Source organism: Perissodus microlepis, chromosome 8 (genome assembly GCF_051167445.1).
Source record: "Perissodus microlepis isolate ML-2025 ecotype Zambia chromosome 8, ASM5116744v1, whole genome shotgun sequence".
NCBI classification, from domain to species: domain Eukaryota; kingdom Metazoa; phylum Chordata; class Actinopteri; order Cichliformes; family Cichlidae; genus Perissodus; species Perissodus microlepis.
This window is the reverse complement of record NC_140468.1, coordinates 22901218-22923426: the sequence shown is the minus strand read 5'-3', so window position 1 is coordinate 22923426 and position 22209 is coordinate 22901218. Positions and strand designations below refer to the sequence as shown.

At 40.0% G+C, this 22209-nt stretch overlaps 1 protein-coding gene across 1 annotated transcript in view; it reads left to right on the top strand.

Moving 5' to 3' along the window:
- spata20 (spermatogenesis associated 20) overlaps nt 1-22209 on the top strand; it is a 60625-nt gene that overhangs the window by 20723 nt on the left and 17693 nt on the right. The window contains exons 13-15 of the mRNA XM_084938291.1: nt 958-1166; nt 8074-8273; nt 13283-13363. Of these exons, the coding sequence (XP_084794417.1) occupies nt 958-1166; nt 8074-8273; nt 13283-13363 (490 nt within the window). The remainder of the gene's footprint in view (nt 1-957; nt 1167-8073; nt 8274-13282; nt 13364-22209) is intronic.

The following is a 22209-nucleotide window of genomic DNA, read 5'->3' as shown; positions in this document are numbered from 1 at the left end:
ATAACAAGAAATTCTGGCTCCATGGAAACAAAAGAAAAGAGGGGGTGGGTCAGGACTTTTGCACAGTCCTATACTGTGTTGAGTTGGCTAGAACAAGTGCTTTTGCTCTATGTATGAGTTGGCTCATGAATCAACCTTTTTTCTGGGGAAGAAAAGCTGCTCTCTGACTCCTCACCTCTCCATGACCTTAAAGTCATGCACTTTATCTTCTCCAAGTGCACCTCCTGTTTTTAGCCTCTTGACTGCCAGCCATCAGCCTCTCATGTCACAGCACTGTCTGGCCTCCTGTCACTGTCTGTCCCCATGCACTCACTCAGACGGGATGCCGTCATGAGAATTGGAGGGGAAAAGTAGCACGGGGTGGAATAACACTCGAATTTAGAAGCTGATTTGCAGCGACTCAGTAGCAACATTGTGAAGGACAAGTCTTGAACAATAAATCAGAATCAATTTCACTGACAGAGAATGATTTGTAAAATTGGGAGAGATTGGTAGGACAAAAGAACTCGTCTGAATGAAGGAAGTGGAGGAGGAAAAAGAGTTACTTCAAACGTCAGACATCTTATGTATGCAGTTGTGTGCCTATGCGAATGTCTTTGCCTTTACTATAGAAACACAGATGAATAATTACACATTGAGAAAAATGCTTCAGAAAGTGATTATGCTCAGCTAACTATGTGTATTATAATGTAGTCGTGGGTTGTCTCTCCTTCAGACTCTTTGTAATGCCTTTGTAAGGCAGTCCCTCCAAATTTCTTTACCATCTGGCTGTTTGTCTTCCTCAGGCAGTATAAAAAAGTAAAGCATGGAATGGAGAAAAAAAACAAAGCAAAACTAGTTCACTAAAAGTAACTCATGTCAACGCATCGATCAATAAATTCTTAATGAAAATTGTCCTGATTCCCACTCTCCTCTCCTGCTCCTCTGATTTCCACTTTCTCCCTCTGCGCTCTGCAGATCTCCGTCTATCTCTGGCTTCCTGGATGACTATGCCTTCATCATATGTGGTTTGCTGGACCTGTACGAGGCCACGCTACAAACAGAGTGGCTGCAGTGGGCTGAGGAGCTGCAGCTGAGGCAGGACGTGTTGTTCTGGGATGATCAGGGCGGAGGCTACTTCTGCAGTGATCCCACTGACAGCACAGTACTGCTGCAGCTGAAAGAGGGTGAGGGATGGATGCATTAGCTGCTTTTTTTTTTTTTTTTTACCATAGGAACATTTGAAGATGCTCAATGCACTTAACTTCAATAAGAACTACAATATCTTACCCCCAGCAAAGTCCCTGCTCAGGGGGTTGGCACATTCTGGAAGTTTAGGGATGTGTGAGCGGTGACTGCTTTTTGTTAGGATAACTTACTTTTTATAAAGATAACATTTAAATCTGGCCCAAGCACAGCTTTTGATTGCTCTGTTTGAGCAAGACAAGAGAGGCTTACACAGCTGGAACGTCTGGTTTGCCATGTTTTTAGAAAGTCTTGTCAGAATAGCTGTTTCTACATCAGTGAACTAATTTGCCTAATCTCTGAGGTTCTTCAGACTGAAGTGGAATCACATATAAACAACAGTGTAAAGGAACCTTTTCTTTCTTTGAAGTTTCAGGGACAGAATAGGTACCTGGAGTGGAAATGTAGGTGCTGATAGATTGGTAGATCATCTCAGTATGGGTGTTGAGGCAAACATGATTTCTTTCTTATAAAATGAAAATAAACTACTTAGATATCTGAAATCTCTGTTATCTTACCTGTGTCTACAATATTAGTAGTGAATTTAAATACATAACTCTGGAAGACATTACCATCATGTCAGAGCATGATGGGAATGTCGCCTGTGGCAATTAGGAATCCGCAAGGAGTGTGATTGGATTACAGTGTCATAGAGCGCACATTTTGAGTGATTGTACTCTGAGCTTTAGTGATTCATACGTCTTTTGTTTCTAAAATATGAAGCCAACAAAAGCATCAGTTTGTATTTAGCTTTTTTTGTGACTCATACTGAATAACTAGCTTCTTTAGTTTTAAAACTTGCTAGTGTTTTTGAATGTTGTATTTTAACCCTCTAGAAATCTAACTGCTCTGTAAAGTTTCAACATACACTACATATAAGAGATATAATGTAGCTACCTTAATGATCTCACATACACACACACACCGACCGATCTATAACCACTATATGAACCCTATAGTCCGCTCCTCTGACTTTAAGTCCTATGGATAATATACAGTTTATACGAAGAGGCAAAAAGTGTGTTAAATGGAAGTCTTTGGTCTTGAATAGCTTTAAGTGGGTCTTCAAGGAACAACAGTTTTGATATTAGACCTGAAGATTTTCCCAGATTAGTAACTGAAAGGAGCACGAGTGCTCGAATGCAGTGATTGTGTTGTTAGATGAGCACAGAGGTGATCAGGAAAAGTCTTTAACGTCCATTCTCCTGGGCTCACAAATGTCTGTAGAAAACTTAGGGTAATTTTGTTAAGCAGTCATGTAATGTTTTTTTTTTTTAGCTTCCAGCTGCTCCAGTCAAGCAGTAGAAAAATAAGTCAAGTGATTAACAAACTGAGAAGGGTTCAAGCTTTGGATACACATGGAGTCAAATGTGACATCAGAAAATGATGCCAGTCGACTAAGCAACAGGCCGAAAGTGCTACAGGCATATACACACATCTGCTGTAATATTGGAAGTTCTGTTGAGCTGTTAGAACATAAATAACAAACTGGTGCTGCTACTGTGGGGCATGTGGTAAGTGTGTTTAAAGATGCAGGTTGGATTGACAGACAGGTGAAAGATTAATAGCACTACTGCAGAATACCGCTGCGGCTCAGGCAAAGTGTGAGGATGTAGCTCAGACAGATGAATAAATACTAAGTTTGAGATGTGTCTGCAGAATTGGAAATTGGCAGAAGTTGACCACACTGAGTTAAACAAACAGAGGAGGCATGAATGGATGCTGAGTTACTGGATGAGCGTAATCATTAATTGCTCATCTTTTCATGTACCGTCCATCTCTTTCTCGCCTGCGTATATCTTTCACCTTATTGATCGATTTGGATCTTAACACGATGGAAGCCTCGTCTGTAATATCTCTGTCAGTCTCCCTCTATTGCTACACTTTAAATGTTAGTGAAAAGGCAAGAAGGCACAGATTGGTGGATAGACTGATGAATAGCTGGAGGATAAAAGAGGGGAGCAGAGGAGTATTGACCTCCTCCTATCTACCTTCAGCACTGCAAAAGCCTCACTCATTCAAGCTGAACCTCTTCAACTTGAAAGCACTCAAAGACTGATGCTCTGATTCTTCGGCTACTTTGATCACCAGGCCTGTCAAATACGTCTTCTTTCTGTCTCTCAGTCCATCTGCTCCTGACAGGCTGGAACAGGACGACAATCTGCAGTGGGAATCTCAAACCCACCTTCTGCTTCTGCTTGCTCTCATCTTGCTTACATCTTCATTCGTTTCCAATTATTACATGTTCTTCCTTGCTGCCCTCATACTTACCTTTTAGCCTTGTAGGGTTTGTTTCTTTTCCTTCCTCAGTATGGGCCTTTTGATGTTGATTACAAATATAAGCACAATTGGGCTGCAAATAGTTTTCCTTACAAACAGTACTAGAGTGTTGTTTTGTTTCAGGTTATTCGATAAATAAAAATCTGTTTTCTGCTTGAGGAAATGAAACTCAACCCAGAAACAATCCTACTGATTTCCCAGTGACTGAAGTCTTTTGTCTTTGACCTGGTCCTGTGCCTCAGCTATACAATGATTTTGAACCTGGTAAATGACAAAACAGGTGGCATTGCATTAGACTAGCATCAGCATGGCGCAGGAAACCTTTGAGGACAATATTTTCAGCAATATCTAACATAATATAAGTGATTGATGAAGCTGTGATGAGATGTGGGACATTTGGGCCAGGCCCCTAGTGGACAAGCTGTGTAAGAACAGTATTTATGTGTTTGTTTTGGAATTATTTGTTATTTATCACAAATGCACTGAAAATATCTGATCTAATCTAAAATTGGCATATAACTGTAGAGAATAAATTGAATGATTAAAAAGGTTAGAAATAGATTGATCAAGGTACACAAATGGCCACTAAAAATGAAAAATGTTGTCTAACCTTGTTTTCCCACTAAGAACCTTTCCTGCAGTGGAAAGTTTGGAGTTTTGTAGAAATAATTCCTTTAGATGTTTAAAGTTTTGCTAATTAAAATCTTCTTATGTAAAAGGTAGTGATGAAACAGTGTATTACTATAGAAGTAGAAGAAGTAGCACTGTGCAGACAGACTGACAGCCTGCTGTTTCAGAGATTCAATCCTGAATTGGGTGAATTTTTCCAACTTTTCCGGCTGGATAGTCACGTTCGGGGCACAGTCACTTTGACTGATAGGTGTCCCAAGACAGACAGTTATAGTGTCTACTGACCCCCCTTAGTGTGTGTGCTGTTGGAGAATTTTTAAATGAATTATGTAACTACTATTATGGGTTGCTGGCCATCCCAGAAGTTTGTGCTTAGTTTTGATGATTAAAATATTAGTGCCTTCTTAGCTGTTACTTACTTAGAGTGCGGGAAAATATTATTTGGTCACTTGCTGAATTTGTAAGTTTGCTCACTTACTAAGAAATGAACAGTCTCTATTTTTTTATGATGGTTTCATTTTAATTAAGTGAGACGGAATATTAACCAAAAGTTCAGAAAAAACACATTACATAAAAGTTATAAATAGATTTGCGTCTCATTAAGTGAAACAAGTATTTGATTCCCTACAGCCCAGCCAGAATTCTGGTTCCCACTTATTGGTTGTGTGCCACGTTACAAACAATCAGTCAATTACAGATACTCCTGATCTCAATGTGTTATGTGTGTGAAGCACACCTGTCGACAGAATTAGTTTCTTCCATTCCAGTCTCTCCGCCATGGTCGGCAAGACCAAATCTTAACTTTCCCATTGAACAGCTAAATAATTCAGAGAAGGCTTGGAGTAAGTGCTGCGGTCAGATGAAACTCACTCTTTGACATCAACCTAACCTGCCATGTTTGGAAGAACAGATATGTTATTTGGGTCACACTCAACATATCTGTTCTTCCAAACATGGCTAGCCAGTCTCCAGACCTCAGTCCTGTAAAAGTCTGTGGAAGGAGCTCAAGCTTCAGGCAGCTAAGCAGGTAGCTAATCTGTTAGCCAAGAAAGCTAAAAGATTTAAAGAGTTTCTGTAAAGAGGCTCGCTGCGTCATTAAATATAAACAAATGTCCAAGAAACCCATCTGCATATATACATATTCTGTACAGTGTCTGAAAATATAATGGTCTATACTTTTTGCTTAGCTCGTAAAAACAAAAACAAAATTTCCTCAAGAACTTCTTTAATGTTGCAAATCTGTTGAAAAAGGAGATTTTTTTTTTTTTGTACCAAAGGACTGGGGATATAAAAATAAATGGTCCTGGCCTGGATGTGCACTCCAGCCTTTCTTCAGTTGCCAATGCACTTCTGTAACTGATGGCTGCTGGCATGTCAGAGAAACTGACACTTTGTCTACACGCTGACATGTACCTTTGATCTGCTAGGCTGTAGATTCCAATTTGGATGTAGTTGCCTATTTGTTTTTGCTCCCAAGCTGCTCTGTGTGACAGGGACCATCTATTTCAACAGCTTCCTACTCCCACTTGTATTTTTATTCATAACTCTTTTGTCATCTCGACTCAGTTAATTTTTTTTCTCCTTACTAATACAGTCAGTAGGCTCGTCTTTCTCCCTTCCAAATGGATCTCACGTTACATCTTTTCTTTTCCTCCATGACAGGATTCATCATTTTTCAGTTGGAAATGCAGATCTTTTGGTGATTGTTATTTTTATTATGAAATGTGGGACAGATCAGAGATGATGGCAGCCTGAGCTTGTGTGTTTTGGAGCGCTTGTCCCTGCGCGCCGTCACACCTGCATCTGTGTGTGTTTATCGAAGCTGACGCGTGAGAGCTCTCTCATCTGAGAGGATTGACGGAGCCATTATGGTGGCGGCGCTGTGTGGGGTTGAAGCCCATTAGTGACGCTACACCCGCTGCAGTGTGGACGCCAGTCCCAGCAGCGTGGCCTGTCACCGCAAGACGGATTACCCCACTATGCTGCCACTCTACATCTCCTCGCCTCAGCCTCCCTTGTGTGTATTTGTTTTTGAAGACTAAGGTTGCAATTATGCACAATATCTGTCTTTGTTTTGTAGTTGAAAATCAGTTGTGTTTGTGAAAACAGTTTTTGTCTCTCGTGGTCACAGTGCATTGTCAGATGTATTCCCATTTAAAAAGACAGAAAAATACAGGATACATCAACTTGAGACTGCTTCAGCTGTTTTTGTAGACTTTAAAAAACTGATAAAAGTCTTAAGTAGTGCTTTACTGCAGTGAGTGTGTGTTTCTGTGCTGACAGCAAGTTTTCTATGTGTGTGTCTGTTTGGAAGCAGTACTGTCACGCCTTCATCTGCCCTCCTTCCATGGGGATCCTTAAGAGATGAGATGTGAAATGTTGAAAGCAAACAGACTCTCAGGTTAAACCTCTGTGTGTGTTTACAGTGTGTGTGTGTGTGTGTGTGTGTGTGTGTGTGTGTGTGTGTGTGTGTGTGTGTGCTGAAACTTCCTTGCTGTTGAGTCCAGAAACATGCAAATCAAAGTATTTCTGCATTTCAGTCACGCATGGATGATGGTAATTCATGCTCATTATAAAACATATTGAATATGCAGTGTACAGGACAGCTGTGTGGCTGTGTAGGGCCATTTTGCTATAAATACTTAGAAGTCAGAACTCTACAACTCTACATTTCCAGGTTTTGCTCAAAATGTGCAGTTTAACTTAAAGAGTAAATTGTGTTGGACAATAAAAAGCACACTCACACACATTCAGAAACACAGACCTCAGGCCTGAGAAGCAATCATGTAGCAAGGGCAGAGGTTATGGGAACATCACCTTCCAGGTTCTCATTAGACACTGATATGAATGATAAGGACCAGTCACTGAACAGAGCCATTCATGGGGTTATCTGTTGTGTCCATCACATCACACAGAAAGGCATTGCATCCACATATGGATTATAAGCATGGCATCATTCTGGATTTAAAAGTGAAACTTTTAATGTTTGTTCATGTTTAGACAAATCACATTAGTTAAAAAAAACGTATAACGCATTGCCATGCCATAGAGTTTATAAAACATTGAGCATAATCTGAGTCTGAAAAATTAAGCATGAAATTTCCTAAACCTGCATTCATTTTTTTTATTATTTTTTTAAAATTATTTTTTTCATAAAAAATAAAATTGAAAAATAAAAAAGAAGCTTTTGTTTTGGCCTGTTGTTGATTGATGTTGGCATTTTAAACAAACAAACAAAAAAAAGAGGACAATTTGCTGAACTTAGTGGGCAATACCTGTGTTTCCACAACTGAATGTTCAAACATTCAGTTTCAGTCGGTCACCGACAGCAAAAAACTTCAATGCAGTCACCGGGCAACCATTGAAGGCAACTTAAGTGAAGAATATCTAAAAGACAAAATAATGCTTAAGTTGATTATTGTTTTTTGTGCATAGCATGGCACCTTCCCAGGACCTTGTTTCAGATAACAATAAATGAGTTGTGTTTTGAGTGAGTGAGTGAGTCTGTTTTGTATCAAGTCCTAATCCCCGTCTTATGGCTCAGTCACACTAGAGTAAAAATAGGATGGCAACATCTCTGTAACTAGGAATAATCACTGGTCGCCTGGTAATTGCATTGAAGTTTTTTGCTATCGGTGAACAATTTGCAAGTAGTTGCGGTGAGTATTTTTATTGCACGTTGCCTGGTGAAAAGCAGCCCGTCTCCAAACAACTGAAGTCTATCTTCAGAGGAGTCGTTCAAAGCCAGTGAGTTTGCAAATTCTTTGCACAATTGTGCAATAAATATGCTCATGCTGAAATCTCCGACCACGGTTTTAGTGTGACTATAACTTTATACTCTGTTTCATTTAAATAACTCCTCTGTTTTCTTGATTCAGAGTATATTCAAGGTCTTAGACTGTAACTGTTGAGCATCTTTTGTTTGTCTTTGCGTCTCAGATCAGGATGGAGCTGAGCCCAGTGCTAACTCAGTCTCAGCGTTCAACCTCCTTCGTCTGTCCCACTACACTGGAAGACAGGAGTGGCTCCAGAAGTCCCAGCAGCTACTGACGGCATTCTCTGACCGTCTGACCACTGTTCCCATAGCCTTGCCTGAAATGGTGCGAGCTCTTATGGCCCAGCACTACACACTTAAACAGGTGAGTTTGAAACTAACACACATGATCATGAAGGGGAACAAGTTCAGGCACCAGAAGGATTTATTTTGTCCTATGAGTTCACCGCTCATTGAAGTCTTTTGAGTTTTGCACGTAGGAATCAGGGCTACTGGTGGGTTTTAGTTACTATGACAACCAGATAATACTTTACCATTGGTATTGGTAGGATAGTCAAAGTAGTCTTGATTTAATATTACGCATTTAAAGTGCCACTGTTGATTGGTGTTAGCCAAAGACAGTTGTCCTAAAAGCCAGGTTGGCTTGGAGAGCAGGTGTTTGCCAGGCTGCCAGCCCAAATTGATTTTCATGTCCACCCACTAAAAGCAAAGGTTTCTGCTTGAATGATGTATTGTGCAAACATAGTTTGTCATGCAATTTGCATTTAGTGGTAAACAAAAACTGAAGAAAATGATGTGGCATAGCAGAAACAAAAGCTGTACAAGAAGCTGGTGAAACAGATTTAACTGATTCTCTTGTATACTCAGTAACCATGCAGTAAAGTGAACGTGAATCAGTCTGAAACTGTTCCACTACATCTCTCCACAGCACTGCAAATAAAGTTCTATTGATTGATGATGTTTGCATATTTGGGTAATAAAGTTCTCTCTTTAGTTGGTCAAACTACAGATGCCATGAAGCAACCAGAGCCTAAAGTCATGTCTGTTTGTTAACTTTTTTATAATAACAAATATTGCAAAAAGTGAAAGACAGATATAACGTATACTATTCCTTCCGATTGCAAATCACAGCAAGCAGCCCTACTGTACTGTACTTTACTGTATTGTGTTTCAGCCATTCCTAAACTTCCACGGCACAGTTTGAAATGGGACACACAAAACTTTTAGTCACTCTGATCGTCTCACAAATGAAAAATGAAACGTTTCCTGTGTGTGTTTTTTTTCATTCATTTGTTTTAATCTTAGTTTTACTTTCCAAAGTAAGTTTCCTGGTCACTATGAAATGTGAGATGAGTTCAAGATCAGGAACTGGTCTGAAAACCCGAATAATAATAATAAATAAGTTATTTTGAAACCCCTTAAACCCTCAGAAGTTCTTTAGAATCCCAAAGCTTTTAATATAAAAATGTGTTGATTTTGAAACCAATCCTAAAGGATTTTACCCTGTAGGGTTAAACAATAAGTGCATCAAATTTTATAAAGTTATCAAACAGGATTAAGTTGTATAAAAGTCTAAAAGGTGTGACTTTTAAAACAATGCTTTTCTGTGCACTTAAAATGTAATTTGTTTGCAAGAATCAAATATATTTTTTTAGGTATTTATTGTAAATTATGCTGCGCGGCCCACCTGGATCAGTTTGTGACCCACATTTATGTAATCACTGTTAACCCTTAGATGCACACGTGGGGTCAAAAATGACCCCACGGGTTGTTTTTCTTCAAAATCTTTAAAATGAAAAGTTGTAATATATTCATATTCCAGGTATTCCTCATAAAATATGTTTGTAACATGAAGCCATTTCTATTTTTATTTATTTTTTCATTAATTTAAAGAAAATGCTGTTTTTGTATCACTACCCCACTCTTCCACAAGTGGGGTCAAAAATGACCCCAAGCAGTTCCTATGGAATCTTCTATGAAACGTTAATTCTTAGCAACTCCGACCGTCCCACTTACACTTCTAAAGGATCAGGAATTTATTTTTACACAGTAACATATATGATTTATAGCCAGGGCTGCACATAAGTGGTCTGCAGGTGCGCATTGGCTGTCAAAAAAAAAGTATTCCCAGAAATTCTGAGAACATGCGCTTCTTTTGCGGTGGAGGAACACCAAAGTAATTGCTTACAGAGCTTGCTTCTTCAACATCTTTAAGAGTTCTGAACAAATGTCTGTCCTCCTCCAGAACATCTTATGTACGCAAACGAGCGTTCCAACTTCTTATCTGGTGCGTGTCTTTTATTTTTACAGCGAATGCGCACCTGCGGACCATTTATGTGCAGCCCTGTTTATAGTTTTCTGTGCATTTCAAACATTGATGTTTTTTTTTAAATATCTAAAGTAACATGGCTGCTATGAGGCCAGCTAGGATCCCTGTGGACCTTGCCCTACAAATGATCCAGGATGGATGGGATGAAGAGCCCATCGGAGGCATTGACTCGGACATCTCAGATATAGAGGACCCAGACTATTGTCCCCCCCACTGAACAAGGCCAGTCAGACACAGAGGAGTCCTCTGATGAGTCCTCTAAAAAGGAAATGGATATTGAGTCCAACAGAATGAGCCCCTCTTACTGCTCTAGCCACAATATTCTGAATTAGTCAGCCAGGGCTTGCACCTGGGTTTAGTACTGTCTCCCCAATAGATGTATGGAAGATGTTCATGTCTGATAATATAATAGAAGAGGTGCTGACATGCACAAACATGGAGGCACGAAGAGTAGCCACAGACAGGGGAAAAGAGTGGAAAAATGTAATCAAACATAAGCTGGCCTTCATTTGATTGACCATTCTTGCAGGAAGTGAGAAGAACTGGGATGTACCAGTCGGTGTGCTTTTTGGGAGTCCTCTGCATAACCCATTGTTCAAGGCCACTATGTCAATTCAAAGATTTGAAGATATTTGCCCGTCTTGCACTTTGATGACAAGAGGACCAGAGCCTACCGACTGAAAACAAACCACATGGCAGCTTTCCGCTACATATGGGGTCTGTTCCTGGTCAACTGCAGGCAGAAATTCATGCTCAGTGATTGTGTTACAGTGGATGAACAACTTGTGCCTTTCAGAGGGAAGACCCAGCTTCTGCAGTATATGCAGAGCAAGCATACAAAAGTGATACAAGTGATACAAAATCTCCAATTTCTTAAAATTAATGAAAAAATAAATAAAAATGCAAAGGGCCTCATGCCACAAACATGTTTTATGAGGAATACCTCAAATATGAAAATATTACAACTCTTCGTTTTAAAGATTTTGAAGAATAACAACCAAGTTTATAGCAAAATGCATTGATTTTATTTGGGGTCATTTTTGACCCCACTCGTGGAAGAGTGTAGGTATTGGTAGGTTGTGCATCCAAGGGTTAAACATCTTTTACTGAACAAAAAACAACAAAAGTTAAGATTTTTGTTCCCTGAAATCAAAATGATTTTTCATTTAATGAAAAAAGATAGCAGGGAGCTTTTTAGTTCAGTCAAGTCCATTTTGTTTTTTTATCACATTTGTGTCTGCTTTTAAAGTAATAAGTAACATTGTGTTCAGAAGTTGTTTTTGTATTGTAAATCAGTTTTTGATTGATCTCAGCTCCTGGCAACTAATTTCTTAGTCGTCTAAATGAGGGGCTGCACAGGAGTGTGCGTGTGGTGTAGGGCTGCAACTATTCCTCAGCATCATCGATGACATCGCCTGCGCAGAATTTTATTGTCGACGCATCATACGCTTGTACCACGTAAATGTGTCTTTGTAACTGACCGCAAAACAGGAGGGCAAACCGCAAAACAGGAGGACGGAAGAAAATGGAAATGAGAGATTAAGATAAACATTAAATGTTGTGCAAAGCGGAGCTTTCTTCCCACAACAGCACTACCGCAGTGCGTGATTATTTAAAGCGCCCGCACCCTGGAGCTGTGACGCCAGGTCTGAATGGGTCCGTTTTAGAAAGTTAAAGAAAAAGGCAAATTAGATCACTACATGAATAATCTTTAGTTACAGCCCTGCTGTGGTGGGTGAAACCTTTCTCCCTCCTTTGTCCGATCAGACTATCAAACCAGCTTGACTAGCAGTGACTTAAATAAAGGATCAAGCCTAGATTTACAGATTTATGGGGGTTTCTACAGCGATCTTGGGGCTGCAGCTCCATCTGGTGGCTCATGGATGCATAACCTTTACGACACAATAAATTGCTGGCATCGATTGATATGAACGTCTGGTACCAACCAGCAGCAACAGTTAGTCATCTAGTCAAGTAGTCACGCACATCCTTAAGCTGACGAAGTGTTCTAAAACAAATGAAGGATGAAAAATCTTTCACTTTATATATAATGAATATGGAATGTATGAAAGTTTTGCAGTAATTAAAAAAATAAGAATTTTTTAAACAATGTTGTATTTTTTTAGCTTCATTGGTAAACCTCGATCCCAGTAATAATCATGAGTTAGACTGTGAACAAAGTGGCTGCGTGTTCAATTTACTGACTAATGAAAGTGGAGTTAGAGCCAAGTAGCCTTTAATATCCTCACCATTCACAATATTTATGTCCTGTGCTGTTTCTCCTCCCACTGCTACTTTTTCATTATTAACAGCTTAACTTGGAAGCTCAGCGCCCATCATATAAACCCTGTTTGGATAAACATTTGTTTACAAGAGTCCTCCTTAAGCAAGCAGCTAATTTGTTGATACATATTTTTCACCCCATTTCATGGCCCGTAGGTCATCTGAGGACAGCACCTCTCTAAGCTCCCTGCACATCTAATCCCTGGACACACAGACTCTTAATCATTTTCCCCTGTTTTTAAACAGGACTTGTGCATTTAAGGGATTATTTCAGCTGTTCAGTTATGTAACTGGTTTGAAATAATATCACCCTCAGTTTAGCCTGAAACCACCAAAACTAGCAGGCACAGCAGGAGTTAGCCCAAAGTTTCTGTAACACTCAAAGAAAATTTTAAGTTTGAAAGCGTGTGCTGTGTGAGCAGAGAGAAGGGAATAACAGGAGCCTAAAACAGGATTAGTTAGAGTTTGTCTGTCATAGATGACAGGGTGACAGGTCAGGGTAACAGCGCGAGGGTAACAAGCTGAGAAGTAAAGCAGGGGAAGGCGATCCCAGAGAAAACACCTGCCTCCCTTGTTAGTGCTACAAATACAGTACTGACCTATATCACTTCCTCTCCATCTCCTCGTCCCACGTGTCACCTTTCCCCCCATTGCTTTGGTCTTATTATACTTCTTTCCTCTTTCTTCCTTCTCCTTTCATCCACATAATCTTTTTCCTCACCCTCCCTCCTCTTCTATTTTTTTTTATTTATCTTTTTTAGATTGTGATCTGTGGCCAGAGGGATGCTCCAGATACCACAAGTCTCCTAGCAGCAGTGAAGTCCCTCTTCCTCCCGTATAAGGTAAGCTTTCAAAATCATGTTTGATTGAAAGTGATGCATCATCTCGACAAACTGAGAAAAATATGTCACCAATCGCTAAAGCAAAGATCAGCTTTCAGCTTTGTAGACGCATGCTGATTTACTCCAGCGTCGGTGTCTTTAAGGAGGCAGCAGATTTGCACTAACCTTCTAAACGTGCACACACACTGACACACAGAAGCAGAGTGAGCCCAATGTACAACAGCGCCTGTGGCATTGGCTGATTTAAGTGTGGTTTTTTAAAGGTCAGCCTGAGCTTCTCTCTTTTCCACTCCTCAGTGTAATAACTTCCCAGCTATCTCTTTGGGGGCATTAGTTGACCTTAAAGCGGGTTGCTGACATTGAAATGCCCAGTAGGTCTAAATCTTAACTCTGCAGTCAGTGAAGGCCTTGTCTTCCTGCTAGCCTTGATGGAGGCTGGTAGTTAAGAACTGGACAGCTGTCAGTCTGAGTCAGTCTTAAATTCAGTGTTGCTAGCCAACATTTTTCAGTGCTTTCTCGCAGAAAATATTTCCCTGTGTTTCACACTAAATATAATAAATGTTAAAAAACAACAACAACATAAATTGTATATAATGGCAGGTTACCCCTGGGTCTGAAACGTGAAAATCCAGTGTGGGAGGGCCTTTAACCTGCTTTCTTTGTAAACTAAACTGAACATGTTAGAGTAAAACCTAAAAGATTGTCAAACAGGCACCAGAGGTTTCCAATTTGTGAGCGTTAAAAAAATGTCTATTTTAGAAAATTTTGACACAAAAGGAAACAAAGCTAGAAGATGAGCCAGTAACAGAATGTAGATAAAAGAGACCTTTTACTTACTGTAACTTGTTTATCAAAAAAATACATAAAACATCTCAGGTGAAAATACTAGTTTCTAGTATTCTATGTCATAAACATTAAGTTGGTCATATTGGGGGGGGGGGTGTATTTGGGCGTTTTTAAATTAAATGAAATTGAAAATTTCATGTGACTATTTGCCTTTACATCTGATGTGGTCAGATCTGAGTTGACTTAAAAAGGCCATGCTTTCACACATGCCTGTGATTTGGTGCCAGCCTCTATCTCAGAACATCTTGACAGCATGGAAGAAATATTTCTGCGTGGCTTTGACTTTGAGAGGGTGAGGTCGGAGACAGTCACTGTCTGTTATGGATGTTAAGGTCCAGAGTGCATCCACAGGAAAGCTCCTTGGTGTTGTAGATTTCTGCTGCTTTTGTCACTTTGTGGGTTAAATTGCAAAAAGAATCTTGACAAGCTTGTTGAGTAAGTGAAACTCAACAAAGAAAGTGCTCCAGCACAGATTCACAGCTCTCACTGTATAACACTGCTCTTTAAATTCACTTATTTGCCCAGCTTGCAACCAGAATTAGACTACTAAATTAAAGCAGTGATTGTCCACTCCATCTCTCGCCCTGTCTTTTCTCACACACACACACACACACACACACACACACACACACACACACACACACACACACACACACTCCACACTGCCCTACTGAAATATAGATGAGTTGTGCAGTATCAGGCAGTGGCTGCAGTAACATCAAGCCATTCCAGATCTCCGCAGAGAGACACAGATCAGGACCGAGCTGGATGGAGCCATTATCAGAATGGATGTATTATTAAGGCTGATGTACACTGTGTACTGTCACATGCTCAGCCATGTTATATTCAGGGTAATGACAGTGATTTCTCTGATGGGGTACTGTCTCAGTCAGGAGAAATGGTCACATCAATAATAAAGACAGGTTTATTTTCAAGTTAGGTTCATTTAAATGAGAAAGTTGGTCATGAAAAATGTAGTTTTTATTGCTCATTGATTTTACCCTGCACCCCCTCAGAATGGTAACCACGTCATGTCAGTGCAGCCTGCACCAACTGTGATCGGCCCATTCGGTGGTGTCATTTCCTCCTGTGCAATTCCAGCTTCTCTTTGTGTCACCATTTTTTACCCCTTAGCCACGTAAGGCTGATGGGGTATCATGGTCACCCCACCTCGTATAGAGCAGGGCGATATGACCAAAAATATTTATCACGATATACATTTGAAAATTTGCGATAAGGATATAACTGACGATATAATTGACACTAGACGAAATACTTTACAACTCCACAACTTTATTAGTGCAAAAAACCAAAACATCACTGTATTTTCACTTAAACAAGCAGCTGTTTTTTATGTGCATTAAAGTTATATAAAAAATTAACAGTGCAAATGCAAATTCCTTGCTGACAGTTTAACCAAAAGGCATTTCCAGTGGAACTTGGCCGACATATCCTCAGCATAACCATGTATAATATCCACAAAACTTAAAAAGAGGTTATACACACACAATACGGTAATATTATGTTGAAGCACAGTACGTATCACTCCGCGAGGCTCCTGCCTACGATAGCCGTAATGCTCCGACAATCCATCAAGCGGTACGGCTTCGTAGCTTAGCAAAGTCGTACTAAAACATTTGACAGATTGCTGAGTGCCGTGTACATAAAATCGGTTCGAGGTCAGTAAACACAACCAGAATTCATACATAAGGCACACGGGATTATAAGGGGCACTGTCGATTTACAGAAAAATCAAAGGATTGATTTTAAGTGTGCCGTATTTTCCAAAAAACACGGTAATAACGACGGCCCGCTAGCATGCTCTACCAAAAATGTGCTTTGTTGTGTATCTGACGGACGAAAGCTAAACCAGTTCCACACCACTGAAGCTGCAGCGTTTTTACAAACCAGTTCTGATTCATCTGTTTCATTCAACGATCCGCTTTCACCCTTCTTATTTTCCATCGCCGTCATGTGCGTATGAAAACAAAGGCACTGCACATGCGCGTTTTACCCATATTCTATCGCCATATTTCATTTTCTTATCGTTGCCCAACATTATACCGGTATTACCGTGAACGGTATGATATGGCCCAGCCCTAGCCTCGTATTGTAATCGCGCACGAGGAGGCCATCTCACAGACGAGCCCTCGTGTAGTGACGTATGAGAAATTTGTCCCTGTTTGTTTGTTTTTCTTGTGTAAAATGACTCAGCTGTCACTCCTGTGCTCTTCAGCACACTTCAAGTTTTTCATTGACAAAAATGCCCGGTGGGGAAAAAGTTAAGGAGATGAGATAATCAAGAAGCTCCGCAAATGCACTGTCAAATTACACTGTGATTCAAAAGTCAATCCAACACTCGGAAATATCTTCCTCTTGTTTTCTTTCATTTCATGATGACTATGATGGATCAGTGTAGCTGCTACATACACACACAAATAAACTTCAGAGTGCACAGAAAACATGCAGACTTTATACAGAAAGGTGAACCAGGAGCCTTCTTGTTGTGAGGCAGTAAGTGATCGGCACTACACCACTTAGAGTAAAAGAATAAAATGTTCTTTGGACTGAAACCAGTAATATGGTTAAAAAGATTAAAGTCGAGGAAATTTTATGTATTTATTTTTTATCTCGAAGACATGGAATAGAAAAAAAGAGGCTTCACTGGTATCTTGTTAGATACTGAATGTAAAGATGGAACAGTTTACAGTATAACTGTGTGCATTTGTGCTTTTAGAAGCAAAGAAAAAAAGACTCCTGGAGTCTGTTTGAGTGACACGTCAGATATAGATTTTGTTCTAATGAGCCTTCAGAGTGAGACGAAGGGGGAGGCTGAGAGGGAGTAAATGAGGCAGAGGACAGAGTGTGTGTGCACATAGTATCTGTGTGTGTCCAGATATAGTGGCAAGAGCCAACTTTAGTGGCAGTAGAAGCTGTCTCAGCCAGGATGAGATTTGATGGTCCTGCACAACAATAAACATACACATAAACCTATTTTTGGAGATGAGACATCACACTTTGAGAGGAATGGCATCACTGCCTACAGCAGATGTAAAATACACTCACGGACTTTCTGATACAGTATGTTCACAAGCAACACTTGGAGCACATAAACACATTCTGGGAGATACACAGTTTCACATGCAAATATCACTACAAGATAAATAAGTGAGGACAAAAGTTCACATGTACGTGATGTGATTACAAACTAGAGGAAGAGAAAAGGAAGAAATTAAGAAAAAATAAAACTGTGCTGAAGCAGTTCGCCTGTTAATTGATTACCAAGAAATTTAATCAGCAATTTAATCAGCAGCATAAACAGAGAAGCCCACACCTCTCCCTCTCCCCAGCCACCTCCTCCAGCTTGTCCGGGGTAACACCAAGGCGTTCCCAGGCCAACCGAGAGAGAGATATAATCTCTCCAGCTTGTCCTGGGTCTGCCCTGGGGCTTCCTCCTGGTGGGACATGCCCAGAACACCTCACCCAGGAGGCGCCCAGGAGGCGTCCTCATGAGATGACTGAACCACCTCAACTGGCTCCTTCCAATGTGGAGGAGCAGCGGCTCTACTCTGAGTCCCTCCTGGACGGCTGAACTTCCCACCCTATCTCTAAGGAAGAGGCCAGCCACCCTTCGGAGGAAGCTCATTTCCGCCGCTTGTATCCGCGATCTTGTTCTTTTGGTCACCACCCACAGGTTGTGACCATAGTTGAGGGTAGGGGTGTAGATCGACCGGTAAATTGAGGGCTTCGCTTCATACTCAGCTCTCTCTTCAACATGATGGACCATCAATCTCCGGCTCCCTTCTCCCGTCACTCGTGAACAAGACCCCGAAATACTTAAACTCCTCCTTGGGGCAGGAACTCGTCCCTGACCCGGACTGGGCACTCCACCCATTTTCCGGCTGAGGACCATGCCCCCAGATTTGGAGGTGCTGATTCTCATTCCCACCACTTCACTCTCGGCTGCAAACTGTTCCAGTTTAATGGTTCAGTGTTTAGAATAATGCTTATTTTATAGTGAACCTTTGTGGAGCCCTTCACTGCTGTTAGAAACCAGCTTTTTTTAGCGCCTTTCCACTTACTTTTAACATGGCTTTCCTTCTGATTGGTTACCTTTTTTAAACAGAGGGATTGAGCAGCAGATGGGTGTGGATTTAGTGCTGACATACTTAGAGCCAAAAATAGAAAATAACTCTGAACGTGAAGCCTTAGTTTTGGCTTTACAGGGGTTACTTTATCATATGCTTAAATATGGCTTGAAACTTTAGCCGTGTCTAATTTGAGCATCCACCAGTTTAACAATCCAATTTTATTTTTTAAAAAAAGTTGACAAAAGTAGTGATGTGTCGGTCGCGAACGAAATGGCTCTTAGAGCTGACTCTTTGAAGTGAACGACAAGAGCCGTGGTTTTTTTTCTTTCTCTCACCCTCTCTCTCGCACTTTTTTTCCCGCTTCATTCTGCACACGAGCCTTGTGCTTTGCCCTGGGAAGAGGGGGGAGGGGCGGTAGTTACACTCGCAGTAGCACAGGAACAGAGCAGGGGGGAAAGAGAGCCAGGGACAACAACGTCACATTAGAAAGGTATAGTAATCATCCACAACTGAAAATAGTTGTGGATGATTACTATAAAGGATTCAGAAAGTTTATTCATGCAGGCCCATATGACAGAGAATGTGCATCTTCTTTTTGTTTTCATTTTTTAATTTATATTTAATTGTGTTGTGATTTGCAGTGTTTTGTGTTGTTTCACTTTAAATTTGTTTAGAAGGAAAAAGCTGAAAATTTAAATAGTTAAAAAGTTGAAATGTAAATAGCTGGTTTTTGTATTATATGATTTATTTATTACATTTTATGTGGAGTGAATAAATAAAAGTATATTTACGGTGGCCCCTACAGACAGAAGCACGTACAAACTCCAAAACACGTACAAAACACAACAGAAGTGCTCCAGGATGTTGAGCTTTTGTTACCTAGTGGCTACACAAGCCAGGAAGTACCAACGACCGGATTTGATGTGTGGTAGTAACAGGTAAATGAATTTTTTTTTTAATTATTTGAATATATGAGTGCTTGTGTATAAATACACAAACAATACACATATGCTTTAAATTGTGTAATTTAAGTGATCTAGGGTAGCTCTGTTTTGAAGTTCAGTTAACGCTAGAAATGTGCTTTGGAATTTGTACGTGCTTTTTCTCTAGGGGCCACTGTATATATTTATATATAAACATATATAAATAAAACCACTTTTTTTTTTTAACATTAGTAATTCCTTTTGTGCACAATTTTATATTGTTGTTTATAATAAATTAATTAATGCAACAAAACAACCCGAAGAGCCGGCTTGGAGCCGAAAGAGCCGGTTCTTTTTAGTGAGCCGAGCCGAAAGAGCCGGTTCTCTAAAAAGAGCCGGAAATCCCATCACTAGACAAAAGTGAAACAGATATACACACTCACGCATGCCCACACAAATCAATAAATAATATCTAAGGGATCACAAAAATACAAGAGACAATACGACGATACGCCTAAATATCTATAACTTGCCAAGGCGGGGGGCAGCCTAATGTAAAAGGGCAACTCATTCTACAATTTAGATCCTGTGGCTGAGAAATCTCAGTCCCCCTGAATGGGAAATGTGCTCGATCTTACAGGTTCTAGTGAGAAAGTGGGCAGCTGCCTTTTGGACCAGTTGTTGAAGGTGTAAAGGTGTCTGATTTACACCTGCATAAAGGGCACTGCAATCATCAAGATGTAATAAAAGCATGTATAACTTTCCAAAAGTTAATAATAAATAAGAAGTGCTTGACCTTAGAAGCCTTAGTTGGCAAAAACCTAATTGAACAAATGAATTAAGAATTGTTTGTTCAGTCTTTAAGTTACAGCCCATTTTCACACCAAGCTTATTTATAATGGAAACTAAAAACGCTACGTCCAGATCAACAGAATCAACCTTTGGAGACATTGGACACAGGTCCAGTTTTGGATCATCGCTGGAACTAATTGGTTTTTATTATCGTAATTCATACTTCTCATTAAAGTAAGAGAAAAAAAAATAAGGTCATTCAGACTTTAATGTCACTTGACAAAATATGTAATACTTTTAGGAGCAGGTAGATTTGGAAATCATCAGCACAGAATTGATACCTGGCAAAGTAATAGAATAGAACCCTGTGAAACTGGTTAGATCTAAAGCACTAGAATAATGGTGTCCACAGAGTCATTAGCTAATAAAAGATCATTTAAAAACTCTTAAGAGAAATGATTCTGTTCTGTGAAATGTTTTAAAACCTATGAAATAATAAAAACTTCGACACTTTCTTGGTACACATTCTTTGATCTGTTCCTTTAAAGTAATTCATTTCTGGTAGCAAGAACAAGGAAAAGTAGAAAACATGATCTAACACAGATAATGTACAAGATGACACGTAAAAACACCAAATGAACTGGAAGGGAATGGGTATAATGCAAGTAAGGGGTAAAGTGCATGATGGAGTCAGCTGGGTGGGTTATATAAGCATCAGGAGTGGGAAGAGATTGAGAGTTGGTAAATGAGATAAAGGGAAGAAGTCGAAGGAAGAGTGAGTAAGAGGACTGTGCTCCACGTTACATTAGGTAGCTATGAGCAGAGAACATGTCTAATTTAAATCCAATTACTCCTTGCCTGTTTTCCTGGTTTTAGACCGCCACAAACTAATTGTGGTGAATGAGGTGCTCAGAACTCAACTCATGCTAATCTAGAGCATGCACGCACACACACACGCGCACATTTTTATTTCTTCACACTTCATTTAAAATACTTACTATTTTAATTCACCGCAAGAGTCTGCGCTTCTCAATTTACTCCAGCACTCGGAGCTGCTTCTTCACTTTTTGCTTGTTGGAATCAATTATAGGCCTCCGTTAAACTGAAACATTGCTCTTGATTGTAATTGCTGCAATAAATTGTGGTTAATTTTTCTATTACACAGAAACATAGCTTGATTAGAGTCGGGTTAGGGTTTGTTGATTGTGTAAGTACAGAAATTGTAGTATGGGATTTGCAATACAAATAGAGATGCAGTCTTTTTTAGCAATTGGGCCTAAGGATAGGGATAGACACTAGAGTGTTACAGTGGTGTTTTGTGACATGAACATGAACATTGGTAGGACTAGAAACATTTTTTCTAGTGTGCCTCCTCTACTTAGGACATGAGGTCTTTCTTCAGGAAAATATGTTAACAGTGTGAAAAACACAGGTATAAATGATAAATTGATGGTGGCTAAATTTTCTTCTTCAAAGCCACGTTGGCACTGAAAACACCAACGTGTGGAATTTCTTTGCTCTAAAAGTGTGCAGTCAGAATGTGTTCTCAAAATAAGGCTAATATTCTAACAACACTTGCAAGGACATTTCTGAATTGTATCATCTTCATGTTAGTGACCTCTGTGAGTCACTGATTCGAAAAAATTACATCCATATTTGCACTCCAATAATGTTCAACCTGTACTGAGTAATTCGCCTGCTTTCTCTTTTACCATGTCTGCATTTGGGCACATTTGTGAGTCAGAATGGTTTAACGTCTTTTGCAAATCTCCACATAGACCCTTCTTTTGGGGTTTTAACAGTAATGCTTACTGAGACTTTTTGTGGTTTATAACCAGTGTTGGGACTAACGCGTTATTAAGTAACGCGTTACAGTAACTACGTTATTATTGTGGTAACGAGCACGGTAACTAGTTATTATGCCAAAATCAGGAACGCGTTACTCGTTACTGGGATTTAGATAGGCTCGTTATTCGTTACTTCGTGTGGTGGCTATCGCGGAGCTTCCACAGATTCAGTAACATTAGCAAGTGATGGAGGCCAGCAGGTGGAGGAGAGAAAGGGGGGGCAAGAGGAGAGACCCGAAGCGGCCGCCCGTCCGAGTGTGAACTGAACTTCAGGTAAGAAGTTATGACCTGCAGTCTATCTGGGTCAGATATAAACCAAGTTTAGTTGGAGTTTATTTTCGTTGTGC